Below are 14401 nucleotides of genomic sequence, written 5' to 3'. Positions count from 1 at the left end.
AGGCGGGGAGGCAGGCAGGGAGGGGAGGGAGGGAGGAAAGGGAGGGGAGGGATGGGTAGCATGAGGCGGGGAGGCAGGCAGGGAGGGGAGGGAGGGAGGAAAGGGAGGGGAGGGAGGGGAGGGAGGGGTAGCATGAGGCGGGGAGGCAGGCAGGGAGGGGAGGGAGGGAGGAAAGGGAGGGGAGGGAGGGGTAGCATGAGGCGGGGAGGCAGGCAGGGAGGGGAGGGAGGGAGGAAAGGGAGGGGAGGGAGGGGTAGCATGAGGCGGGGAGGCAGGCAGGGAGGGGCGGCACAAGGCAGGGAGGGGAGGGGAGGGAGGGAGGGGAGGGGAGGGAGGGAGGGAGGGGAGGGGAGGGAGGGAGGAGAGGGAGGGAGGGAGGGAGGGAGGGAGGGAGAGAGGGAGGGGAGGTAGGGGCAGCACGAGGGAGGGAGGGAAGGAGGGAGGGGAGGGAAGCAGGGAGGGGAGGGAAGGAGGGAGGGGAGGGAAGGAGGGAGGGGAGGGAAGGAGGGAGGGGAGGGAAGGAGGGAGGGGAGGGAAGGAGGGAGGGGAGGGAAGGAGGGAGGGGAGGGAAGGAGGGAGGGGAGGGAAGGAGGGAGGGGAGGGAAGGAGGGAGGGGAGGGAAGGAGGGAGGGGAGGGAAGGAGGGAGGGGAGGGAAGGAGGGAGGGGAGGGAAGGCGGGAGGGGAGGGAAAGGGGAGGGAAAGAGGGGAGGGAGGGGAGGGAAGCAGGGGAGGGAGGGAGGGAAGCATGGGAGGGAGGGAGGGGAGGGAAGCAGGGGAGGGAGGGAGGGGAGGGAAGCAGGGGAGGGAGGGAGGGGAGGGAAGCAGGGGAGGGAGGGAGGGGAGGGAGGGAGGGGAGGGAAGCAGGGTAGGGAGGGAGGGGAGGGAAGTAGGGGAGGGAGGGGAGGGAAGTAGGGGAGGGAGGGGAGGGAAGCAGGGGAGGGAGGGAGGGGAGGTAGGAGCGGCACGAGGCAGGGAGGGAGGGGAGGTAGGGGCAGCACGAGGCAGGGAGGGAGGGGAGGGAAGGAGGGGAGGGAGGGAGTGAGGGAGGGGCAGCACGAGGCAGGGAGGGGCGGCACGAGGCAGGGAGGGGCGGCACGAGGCAGGGAGGGGCGGCACGAGGCAGGGAGGGGCGGCACGAGGGAGGGAGGGAGGGAGGGCGGCACGAGGCAGGGAGGGAGGGAGGGAGGGCGGCACGAGGCAGGGAGGGAGGGAGGGAGGGAGGGCGGCACGAGGCAGGGAGGGAGGGAGGGAGGGAGGGCGGCACGAGGCAGGGAGGGAGGGAGGGAGGGAGGGCGGCACGAGGCAGGGAGGGAGGGAGGGAGGGCGGCACGAGGCAGGGAGGGAGGGAGGGAGGGCGGCACGAGGCAGGGAGGGAGGGAGGGAGGGCGGCACGAGGCAGGGAGGGAGGGAGGGAGGGCGGCACGAGGCAGGGAGGGAGGGAGGGAGGGCGGCACGAGGCAGGGAGGGAGGGAGGGAGGGAGGGCGGCACGAGGGAGGGAGGGAGGGAGGGCGGCACGAGGGAGGGAGGGCGGCACGAGGCAGGGAGGGAGGGAGGGAGGGAGGGCGGCACGAGGCAGGGAGGGAGGGAGGGAGGGAGGGAGTGAGTGAGGGAGGGGCGGCACGAGGCAGGGTGGGAGGGAGGGAGGGAGGGAGGGCGGCACGAGGCAGGGAGGGAGGGAGGGAGGGAGGGAGGGAGTGAGGGAGGGGCGGCACGAGGGAGGGAGGGAGTGAGGGAGGGGCGGCACGAGGCAGGGAGGGAGGGAGGGAGGGAGGGGTGGCACGAGGGAGGGAGGGAGGGAGGGAGGGAGGGGTGGCACGAGGGAGGGAGGGAGGGAGGGAGGGGCAACTGACAATGACCATTTTGAATAGCAATCTTGGTACTCATCTAAGTGTCTTATGGAAACCATGCAGAACATAAGTCTGACTGGGCAAACGTGATTTGAGCCTTGTTCCTCCTGTGTTTCACACACACTAAGCAAACAAGTATATATCATGGTCTAGATTACATTCTACTTTTTTTTGAAAACTTCATACACTAGTGTATTTTTACCTTTGTCAAGCTGTGGAGGAGGTCTATACTTGTATCCCGGCTGTGACCAAAACACGGGTACTGAGCCTCTTACTTGAACAAATGACACTTGATGATGGTGATAAGAAATAATTTGCTCTGTTTCCACATAATTTGCACATTTTCCATTCTCATCTACACCACGACGTTTGTAACGGGTACCAGCTCTGAAGCGACTTCGGCGAGATATTAGGCATAATGTGAATGTCTGCAAGCAATAATGTTATTACAAACTTTAAAGAATTGTAAACACAATGTGATACATGCTTATTTTAAGTAAAATTAAGGGTTTATGTACATCAAATGAGCTGAACCTTTGCTGTCAGTTAATTTTTCTTAAGTCACTGCCAATGACACAAAATGGAGTTAGGTGGTACAAAAATTTAAAGTTAATGAGCAAACAAAACAAACCAACTAAAAAAAATTACAAATGACATTTAACAAGCAGAAAATGCGCTTTAACTTATAGTAATCAAGGAATCACTAACAACATTCTTAAAAGGCACAAATTCAACACATAACATCAAAATATTTTCTTTTATTTACAGCAGCACTGATATGGCAGGGACTATTATGATTAGGACTACCACTGTTACATACAATTTATGGTCTAGCCTTTAAAAATAAAATGGAGGAAACATTACATATTCTAGTTTACTTGTTAGGCAACAAACACACATATTCAACAGAAGCTGCTCTAACAAGGGAAACTCCACATCACATACCCCACAGATTTAGAGCTAAAATGGCCCAGTGGATAGCCCACAATCACTAAACACGGATCAAGTATGGAAAGAATAAGAAGGTGTACTGAACTGTGAAAAAAAAGAAGCAAAATAGAAACAGTGAATGGTCCAAACTGAAAATATGCAGCCTCACATGAATTGAAAGAACCGCAATGTTGTCGTCGTGTGGTCATGGTGTTGTACTGTCAAGCGGGACATCTGTGTTGGAATATCCTTTGTGCCCTATTTTATTTTTTCTTCACAAATTTATGAACTGCCCATCTAGTCACTGACATGTCTGTTCTCATTCTGTAGTCTTGGCAACTTTCATACTGCACATTGGTTATAGAACATGAGTCATGGGATACGAATGTATTATTGTCGCAAGTAAATGTGATTAACTGTGAGAGCAGACTAGATGCCACATAGATCTCTCACACCAATGAAAACAACAAATAAATAGGTGTGAAATGGCACAAAGGATTTCAAGAGTCAAAAGTTCCAAAACGGGGGTGCAAGAGTTGTAACACATGGTACATGTGTATGACAAGTAGGAGGTACGTACGTCTGGAGGTCCCTTTGATACACCTCACAGAAGCAAATGGAGGTTATGACACAGACACAAATTTGAATACAGCGAACAGACACATCAGTGACCGGATGGAGAGTTCATAATTTTGTGATAAAATATGGAGCATGAGGGAGATTTGAAAATGGATCTTCCCTTTCGCAGTCCAACACCATTACCACATAACCATAATGCCATGGCTATTCAAATTCAGTCAATGTTGCAAACCTAGTTCAGTACACCTTCTTCCTGTTTTCACTCTTGATCAGTGTTCAGATTTGGTTGGGCTACTCAATGCAACATCTTACCACTAAATCTGAGGAGGGTGTAAGGGCAGTTTCCCTTGACAGTAAATGTATCAAAATTTAAATCTTCAAAATTAACTACACTGCCTGACCAAAAAGAAAAGAAACACCTGGAGGACGTGGTCAGTAGTGCGTGGATTAACTGAAGAATTGTGCCTGATGGGAGGCATGTCCAGGCAGTCTGTTAGTAGTGATGACCACTGTGTGAGTTGCACAGTGCAGTGGTCCGCTCATCTACGCAGTAAACTGAAGACGTGGGTTCAAATCCCAGACCATTACCAATTTTCAGCTTTCCCCATTGAATTACATCATTACCCACAGGCAACTAATGTCATCAATTCCATAGCGTCTTGATTCACATTGGCTGCAGGGTCAAAATGGTGACACTTCTTTCAATCATGTTCAAACGAACAGACACCACATATGTATTAAATATTGCTCAATCATAACATTCCTTGTGGGTTGAATGTTTATTTAGACTAATGGTGATAATGCTTTCTCTGTCTCGGAAATGTGTCACCGTTGATATAAATATATGATCACCCATCCTTTACAGTAGTCCTACAGTAGCAACTTGCTCAATCAAATGATGATAGCACTATAAGCTGTTTCTCATTACCTTTACACCAGTGCTCTTTGACGTATATCACCATTTTATTATAAATATTTTATTTCAGCACAAGTGGAAACAATGGGAGCTGTTGTTGGAAAGTAAAGTGTTGGGCTGTATTATAGGAGCTGTAACTAATGGTTTCGCTGGGGATACAATGTAGAGGGGAGAACCTCGGTGAGGTCACCGAGACCCCCTCTCGGAAGTGTGAAATACAAAGCAGGAACTGGTGAACACACAAGCAGAAAGGAAGATATATGCTCTTCAAGCAAATTTGGATGAAGTTAGGAAAGACTGAGTGAGGATGGAAAAAGGTAGCAGTAAGAGTGCTGGTTGGGAACTGGCAGTTGGTAGGAAGGATAGTAGTAAGAGGATGTGGCCTTAAGAGTATTGTTGGGTCTACCAGTAACAGGTTACAGCTGCCAGAGTTAACACGAGAGGTACTTGAAGGTAGTGTAGGAGTAGGAAATGTGCAGCAGACTATAGCCACAAGCAGGAAGGCTACGACTAACACTGATGTCATGAAGAAGAGAGTACTGCTAGGATACAAGCTTGCAGAGATATAGGCCTTCAGTCACACAAGAAGTTAGGGGAGAAATATCACGTCAGCAGCATTTTCAAGGTGAGTGTTGGGCTGAATCAGATAATTGAGGGTTTAGTGCAGGGGTCAGATCATGTTTTCGTGCGGCCCGCGAGCCTCATCGGCTTCGCACAGGTAGCATTAGCTATATACTTGTCTGGCGTAGCGGTGTTGTGTTGATGGAAACTGTGTAGAATTGTGATTAAAGTCGGGGAAGTAATTAGGTAACTGAAAACCATCCACCACTTTCATTTAACACACCACTTGCAAGTGTTCCGCAGCGCTAAAGGCGTGAGCGGCCTGCTAGCCAACAACGTGAGCCATGCATCAAATGCGCCATGTACCTATGGCCACTCAACTGTCGGCGGCAGGCTTGTCCCGCAGCCACCTCATTGTTAGCTTTGTCATGTCTGTGTGTCAGTCATGAACTAAGTTTCAGTGCCCCTGAGCATTCGTCGCATATTGAGTGTAAATACACAAATGTGCTCATATTTGGTGATATAATTATTAGTGGAATAAATAGTGTGTGATGTACCCTCAAGAACAGTGACTAAGAGGAAAATATGTGAAGAGAAGAGAAGTTTCCAAGAAATATGGAAAGAAGAGTTTTGCTTTATAAGTGGACACAAAGAAGGTACTGCTACTTGCTTAATATGCTGGGATACTATTGTGGGACTGAAGAGAGAGAATTTATTTCGCCACTACACAAGTAAGCACAATTCATTTACAGTAGCTTTTCCTTTCAATTCAAATGAAAGAGAGGAAAAAATTGCTCACCTAAAATCTACCATTCGTCGTCAACAAAACGTTATGTTAGCAGCAGTTGGGCAAAGTGAGGCTGTCACAAGAACATCATACCAAGTATGTAATATTCTGGCAAAAAATATGAAAGCTTTCACTGATGGTGAATTAGTGAATCAATGTTTGATGACTGTTTCTGAAACTTTGTTTCAAAATTTCTCCAACAGTAAACAAATATCAGCTGAAATAAATAAGCTCACACTTTCAGAATCTACCTGTCGACGTCATATAGAAGATATTTCAAAATATATGTTTCAGGCAGTAATTAATAAAGTCAAACTATGCCAATACTTCAGTCTTGCTTGTGATTCCAGTACAGATTTAGCTTCGATGGCTCAGTTTTCATAACTTGTACGTTACTGCACAAATGATGGGGTAATAGAGGAAGATGTTTTAGAAATTATAACCATGAAAGGTCACACAAAAGGATGTGATTTTGTGGATGCAATTAAAGAATTTGTAAAAAAAATGTCTTACCTATGAGCAAATTAATATCAGTATGTACAGATGATTGTCCATCAATGATGGGCGTCAACAATGGTCTGATAGCACTGATTAAGAAGGAATGGAATTTGCCAAATTTACTCTCCATTCACTGCTTACTGCATCAAGGAAGTTTGGTATGTCAAATTTCCAATACCAAATTGAAGAATGTTATGCAAATGGTTATAAGTGTTGTAAATTTCATTTGTGCCCGTGAACTTAAGTACCAAAAATTTAAAGAACTTCTGCAGGAATTGCAAGCTTGTTACAGTGATGTTCTACTACATACTGCTGTCAGATGGCTAAGCAAAGGAAAAGTGCTGGAACGGTTTGCCAACTTGAAATCTGAAATTATTGTATTCTTACAACAAAGTGGCAAAAATCATCCTGAACTTGATGATGATGAATGATGGACACTTACACCTTTTTTGACCGATAACACAAAAATTCAACACAGTTAACATGGAATTACAAGGACCAAACAAGATAGCTGGGCACATGACTAACAAAATATTTGCATTTGAAGCCAAACAGCAATTATATATAAATGAACTCTAAGTAAAAGATCTGTCTAATTTTCCAACTGTTGCTATGCTCCAATTAAGCTTAACTATCGCCAAAACTATTTACCAAAACATGGAAGAATATTTGGAAGAAATGCTAGAAATATTCGAAGCTGTTTCATTCTCGCAGAGAACCCTTGGCATGTTAGACATAATGATCTCAAATTATTCTGACAATTTGGATTTCCTAAAACTAATATGCTAAATAGAATAATCGAACTTCAGCATTACAAACAGCTTAAAGCTCTGTTTATAGAACATCATGAAACATGTGTGCCTAACAATTATAAAAATTTATGAGATTGTGCACAGTTCATTTTAACACTATTTCCTTTAACTTGCCTTTGCGAAGCTTCATTTTCCAAAATGAAGTACCTGAAAAATAAATATCGTAATAGGTTGTCGAGTCATTTACGAGATGCAATGAGGATTGCATGCAGCCCAAACGGCGCAGATATAGACATAGCCAAAAAAGTTCAACATCACAAGTCACATTAATGAAATATTATATACTTGTATTTACATTCGTTTTGCAATTATTATGAATAAAAACCAGATTCAATAAGAGACCTGTAGCTTTCTCGTTGTATTTGCAGTCCATCTGTCCTTTTCTTATTATTTAAATCAATTTTTTTCTACATTATTTGAAAGTTTGAGATTAATGCAATTATAATAAAGTTTTTGTGGCCATTTGAATAATGTAATATAATATTTTAATAATACATCTATCTCATTTTGCGTGAAAGTACTTTAAAATAAATTTCAGGAACAAGATACATTGATCCCGGATTTGTTTTTGGCAGTGGCTCAAAATTAATAATGATTCCCTTCCTTTCCTTCACCCTTCATAAGCTCCTGCCTAACTACATGATTATTGTAAGATTATGCAAGTCATGTGAATTTTATTTTCACAGGGATAATCAAATTGGAATGAATTAGTCAGATGCACTGTATGCTTTTTTTTCAGTTTACTGAAATTTGATCAGCAACATTTTATGCAGTTTTCAACACTTGTAAACATGGTGACAGTGATTCTGTGAAAGTCTATGAATGGCACATGCCATCATTGACTCATGCTACCACAACGATTATTCCAGTCAGTCTCAACACACTATTCCTGTAAAGATTGACTAAAAATGTTATTGTTGACAACGTGACATAACTACTCGTATCCCGCATAATCTAATAGTTGTCAAACCAGCGGACAGGTATTTAAAAATCTTTTCCCTGTACTGCAGAATTTCAGTGTCATAAACATGGCTTATTGTTGTCAGCAACTGCACAGCAATGTTATCTGGCGAAGGAGTAACATACATCCAATAGTTGGGAGTGTTTTGTTTCCAAAAGTACTATTTCATTTTAACAGGTGCTAATGTTTACAGTTTCTGAAGAACGATAAATGATAAATATCCCACTCCGGTAAAGATTAAACAGCTTGCACCTGTCGGCTGTACTTTTCTCCTCCATCAAATGAAAAATATACTGGAAGAATTGTAAGTAGGAGTGCGTAAAGTTTTTCTATCACCTTTACAGGTGCCACTTGGTACAGGGTCAGATAGATTTTTCGTTGCAGTGGGAGGGGATGTAATAATGGAAATGTTTTCGTGTTTGTTTCTCAGTGTTGGCAACAAATGGGTGTGTGTGCCTTGTACCAATTATCTGCTATTGTATCAATCTTAAATAAAAATGCGTTGGATTCATGAATATGCATTATAGAGACAGTCATATTCGGTACATATTTGTTACAATAAATAATTACTCGTGTGTGTGTGTGTGTGTGTGTGTGTGTGTGTGTGTGTGTGTTTATCCTCCACTTCCCCCCCTAAACCCTCGGATTGATTTCAACCACACTGATACACATACTATTTTCAATCTGTAAAGAAATAGTGTGTGGTAAGCAAAGGCAATGTCTTATTGGGACAGGGCAAGGTAATGTGGAGGGAGAAGGGGGAGAAGGACATGGATACATACAGGGGGAGTGTGAAATGCACAGATAAAGAGGTGAACAGATGGTGTGTGATGGGGAAGTCGAGATCGATGACAGAGAGTGAGGGAAGGAAGAGAGAGAATAACCTTAGATTGGAATAAACACATATCTAGCCAATGCCACGTACCTCATCTAAAATGAAATAAAATTATGGCTGTTTTAGTTCAGTCAAGTGAGTTGAAGAATAATGACTTTCAAAACAAATAGAAAACAGTTATGTCTCATGTTACATAATACATTTAAGTATAAGTCCAATTGCTGTTATTAACCACCTGTTCATAAAAACAATGCAACAACATTTTGTTGGGTAGTTACAGTGTTACAATTTATAGGTCACAGAGTGGCAACAATCGAACGGAACATTCTACACGTGGTAGTCAAAATGGTATCAACTTTAACAATAAGTGCTAGAAAGCCAGTGGCAAACCACTCGCTTCTTTACTATAGCTAGTCTATTTAGGTGGTTTGCCAGTTAATAAAAAGACATGGAAATCTGCGGCCCAAGGTGCACACCATATTGTTACATTTGGCCCTTTACGACCACTGGTTTAGTGCCTTCATATAACAATCACATGAAAGGTGACCTCATTGTGATAATGATAGTGGCTGGTGCAGGAAACACCCTGGACAACGACAGGGTGTAGAGCATACCTGGTGCATGAGCAAGGGGGCCCAGGAGCGCGGGAGGGGAGGTGGGGGGTCGCGGAGGGGAGGTGAGGGGGCGCGGAGGGGAGGTGAGGGGGGGCGGAGGGGAGGTGAGGGGGCGCGGAGGGGAGGTGAGGGGGCGCGGAGGGGAGGTGAGGGGGCGCGGAGGGGAGGTGAGGGGGCGCGGAGGGGAGGTGAGGGGGCGCGGAGGGGAGGTGAGGGGGCGCGGAGGGGAGGTGAGGGGGCGCGGAGGGGAGGTGAGGGGGCCCGGGAAGGGAGAGGAGGTGGCCCGAGAGCGCGCCCCAGGAGAGGGCGGGGCCCGAGAGCGCGCCCCAGGAGAGGGCGGGGCCCGAGAGCGCGCCCCAGGAGAGGGCGGGGCCCGAGAGCGCGCCCCAGGAGAGGGCGGGGCCCGAGAGCGCGCCCCAGGAGAGGGCGGGGCCCGAGAGCGCGCCCCAGGAGAGGGCGGGGCCCGAGAGCGCGCCCCAGGAGAGGGCGGGGCCCGAGAGCGCGCCCCAGGAGAGGGCGGGGCCCGAGAGCGCGCCCCAGGAGAGGGCGGGGCCCGAGAGCGCGCCCCAGGAGAGGGCGGGGCCCGAGAGCGCGCCCCAGGAGAGGGCGGGGCCCGAGAGCGCGCCCCAGGAGAGGGCGGGGCCCGAGAGCGCGCCCCAGGAGAGGGCGGGGCCCGAGAGCGCGCCCCAGGAGAGGGCGGGGCCCGAGAGCGCGCCCCAGGAGAGGGCGGGGCCCGAGAGCGCGCCCCAGGAGAGGGCGGGGGCCCGAGAGCGCGCCCCAGGAGAGGGCGGGGGCCCGAGAGCGCGCCCCAGGAGAGGGCGGGGGCCCGAGAGCGCGCTCCAGGAGAGGGCGGGGGCCCGAGAGCGCGCCCCAGGAGAGGGCGGGGGCCCGAGAGCGCACTCCAGGAGAGGGCGGGGCCCGAGAGCGCGCTCCAGTAGAGGATGGAGCCCGAGAGCGCGCTCCAGGAGAGGAGGGGGCCCAAGAGCATACCCCAAGGGTGGAGGGGACCTAGGAGCAAGTGGTGGGCAGAGAAATCCTGAATAATGTCCTTTTATCCATGATCATTTTCAAGGAATGACACTGCAAAAACTGTAGAATTCATCAAATTTGTGAAATGAAAACTTTAGTGCAGAGTAATAGTACATTAATATATTCCAATGGAGATATTACAAAAAATCATCATTAGAAGCTTTGTTTGCAAATTTTTGTTGTACAGTCCAAACCAATACATGAGGATGAATTGTGAATTTTTTTTAGTGTTATTGAACATAGTAATAAGGGAAACGGCAGCCTGTCAGTTGCTACACTTGTTATAGGCAGTACACTGGGCTTCAATAGCAGTTTGCATCAGGGACCGACAGTGTTGAGTATCCTGTTTCTATAGAGATATTTGCATTTACCCCAGCAGTAAATTTATAAACTACGTGGCTGATACTCCTCATACAGATACAGCACATTTCAGTGTGACTCCAGAGAATGCTGCAGCCACTCAATCCATTTAAGGAGAAAACCAATGCAAATCTGTGCGTCAGATGTAAATTATTGTAACTGCATAAATGATGATTTTGAGATTTTTATCACATGTGGCTTGTTTAAGTCTTACCTTTCTAGAGGCAAATTGTTACATGTGTGTATTTCACAGACAATAATTTCAGCAATACGATACTATGCAAGCAGAACCCAGAAGTAAACTATGGTAAGTGAACATAGGGCAATGGAGCCCAAAGTAGTCCATCGTGCTCCTTATGGTATTGGCTGTTATGATAATTTACCTCTAAGTGATATAATACTTCTGCATTACCAAATGAATCATCAATCATATGCAAATAGCAAACTGTTGTAGGTTTTGATGTTCGGAGCAGTATTTTATGATGGACTCATCGAATAAAATGTATTCTTTCAGTTACTGAAGTAAAAGGATCATGGGATTAGCAGTAAGGTTAGAACAGGTAAGCACATGTGTATTTCAAGTACTTCAAGAATTAATAGTGTGTCCCACAAATTCAATCCACCGTCAATCTACATCTACATCGATACTCCGCAAGCCACCCAACGATGTGTGGCGGAGGGCACTTTACGAGCCACTGTCATTACCTGCCTTTCCTGTTCCAGTCGCGTATGGTTCGCGGGAAGAACGACTGTCTGAAAGCCTCCGTGCGCGCTCTAATCTCTCTAATTTTATATTCGTGATCTCCTCGGGAGGTATAAGTAGGGGGAAGCAATATATTCGATACCTCATCCAGAAACGCACCCTCTCAAAACCTGGCGAGCAAGCTACACCGCGATGCAGAGCGCCTCTCTTGCAGAGTCTGCCACTTGAGTTTATTAAACATCTCCGTAACGCTATCACGGTTACCAAATAACCCTGTGACGAAACGCGCTGCTCTTCTTTGGATCTTCTCTATCTCCTCCGTCAGACCGATCTGATACGGATCCCACACTGATGAGCAATACTCAAGTATAGGTCGAACGAGTGTTTTGTAAGCCACCTCCTTTGTTGATGGACTACATTTTCTAAGCACTCTCCCAATGAATCTCAACCTGGTACCCGCCTTACCAACAATTAATTTTATATGATCATTCCACTTCAAATCGTTCCGCACGCATACTCCCAGATATTTTACAGAAGTAACTGCTACCAGTGTTTGTTCCGCTATCATATAATCATACAATAAAGGATCCTTCTTTCTATGTATTCGCAATACATTACATTTGTCTATGTTAAGGGTCAGTTGCCACTCCCTGCACCAAGTGCCTATCCGCTGCAGATCTTCCTGCATTTCGCTACAATTTTCTAATGCTGCAACTTCTCTGTATACTACAGCATCATCCGCGAAAAGCCGCATGGAACTTCCGACACTATCTACTAAGTCATTTATATATACTGTGAAAAGCAATGGTCCCATAACACTCCCCTGTGGCACGCCAGAGGTTACTTTAACGTCTGTAGACGTCTCTCCATTGATAACAACATGCTGTGTTCTGTTTGCTAAAAACTCTTCAATCCAGCCACACAGCTGGTCTGATATTCCGTAGGCTCTTACTTTGTTTATCAGGCGACAGTGCGGAACTGTATCGAACGCCTTCCGGAAGTCAAGAAAAATAGCATCTACCTGGGAGCCTGTATCTAATATTTTCTGGGTCTCATGAACAAATAAGGCGAGTTGGGTCTCACACGATCGCTGTTTCCGGAATCCATGTTGATTCCTACATAGTAGATTCTGGGTTTCCAGAAATGACATGATACGCGAGCAAAAAACATGTTCTAAAATTCTACAAGAGATCGACGTAAGAGATATAGGTCTACAGTTTTGCGCATCTACTCGACGACCCTTCTTGAAGACTGGGTCTATCTGTGCTCTTTTCCAATCATTTGGAACCCTCCGTTCCTCTAGAGACTTGCGGTACACGGCTGTTAGAAGGGGGGCAAGTTCTTTCGCGTACTCTGTGTAGAATCGAATTGGTATCCCGTCAGGTCCAGTGGACTTTCCTCTATTGAGTGATTCCAGTTGCTTTTCTATTCCTTGGACACTTATTTAGATGTCAGCCATTTTTTCGTTTGTGCGAGGATTTAGAGAAGGAACTGCAGTGCGGTCTTCCTCTGTGAAACAGCTTTGGAAAAAGGTGTTTAGTATTTCAGCTTTACGCGTGTCATCCTCTGTTTCAATGCCATCATCATCCCGTAGTGTCTGGATATGCTGTTTCGAGCCACTTACTGATTTAACGTAAGACCAGAACTTCCTAGGATTTTCTGTCAAGTCGGTACATAGCATTTCACTTTCGAATTCAATGAATGCTTCACACATAGCCCTCCTTACGCTAACTTTGACATCATTTAGCTTCTGTTTGTCTGAGAGGTTTTGGCTGCGTTTAAACTTGGAGTGGAGCTCTCTTTGCTTTCGCAGTAGTTTCCTAACTTTGTTGTTGTACCACGGTGGGTTTTTCCCGTTCCTCACAGTTTTACTCGGCACGTACCTGTCTAAACGCATTTTACGATTGCCTTGAACTTTTTCCATAAACACTCAACATTGTCAGTGTCGGAACAGAAATTTTCGTTTTGATCTGTTAGGTAGTGTGAAATCTGCCTTCTATTACTCTTGCTAAACAGATAGACCTTACTCCCTTTTTTTATATTCCTACTAACTTCCATATTCAGGGATGCTGCAACGGCCTTATGATCACTGATTCCCTGTTCTGTACATACAGAGTCGAAAAGTTCGGGTCTGTTTGTTATCAGTAGGTCCTAGATGTTATCTCCACGAGTCGGTTCTCTGTTTAATTGCTCGAGGTAATTTTCAGATAGTGCACTCAGTATAATGTCACTCGATGCTCTGTCCCTACCACCCGTCCTAAACATCTGAGTGTCCCAGTCTATATCTGGTAAATTTAAATCTCCACCTAAGACTATAACATGCTGAGAAAATTTATGTGAAATGTATTCCAAATTTTCTCTCAGTTGTTCTGCCACTAATGCTGCTGAGTCGGGAGGTCGGTAAAAGGAGCCAATTATTAACCTAGTTCGGTTGTTTAGTGTAACCTCCACCCATAATAATTCACAGGAACTATCCACTTCTACTTCACTACAGGATAAACTACTACTAACAGCGACGAACACTCCACCACCGGTTGCATGCAATCTATCCTTTCTAAACACCGTCTGTACCTTTGCAAAAATTTCGGCAGAATTTATCTCTGGCTTAAGCCAGCTTTCTGTACCTACAACGATTTCAGCTTTGGTGCTTTCTATCAGCGCTTGAAGTTCCGGTACTTTACCAACACAGCTTCGACAGTTGACAATTACAATACCGATTGCTGCTTGGTCCCCACATGTCCTGACTTTGCCCCGCACCCGTTGAGGCTGTTGCCCTTTCTGTACTTGCCCAAGGCCATCTAACCTAAAAAACCGCCCAGCCCACGCCACACAACCCCTGCTACCCGTGTAGCCGCATGTTGCGTGTAGTGGACTCCTGACCTATCCAGCGGAACCCGAAACCCCACCACCCTATGGCGCAAGTCAAGGAATCTGCAGCCCACACGGTCGCAGAACCGTCTCAGCCTC

The 14401-nt window shown here is 46.7% G+C and overlaps 1 protein-coding gene across 1 annotated transcript in view; it reads right to left on the bottom strand.

Annotated features, from left to right (window-relative positions):
- LOC124787735 (phosphatidylinositide phosphatase SAC2) overlaps nt 1-14401 on the bottom strand; it is a 391111-nt gene that overhangs the window by 291837 nt on the left and 84873 nt on the right. The window contains exon 5 of the mRNA XM_047254587.1: nt 2052-2277. Within this exon, the coding sequence (XP_047110543.1) occupies nt 2052-2277 (226 nt within the window). The remainder of the gene's footprint in view (nt 1-2051; nt 2278-14401) is intronic.

The sequence above is a fragment of the Schistocerca piceifrons genome, chromosome 3, assembly GCF_021461385.2.
Source record: "Schistocerca piceifrons isolate TAMUIC-IGC-003096 chromosome 3, iqSchPice1.1, whole genome shotgun sequence".
Taxonomy (NCBI): domain Eukaryota; kingdom Metazoa; phylum Arthropoda; class Insecta; order Orthoptera; family Acrididae; genus Schistocerca; species Schistocerca piceifrons.
Note: the sequence above shows the minus strand (reverse complement) of the source record. Positions and strands in the feature narration are given on the sequence as shown.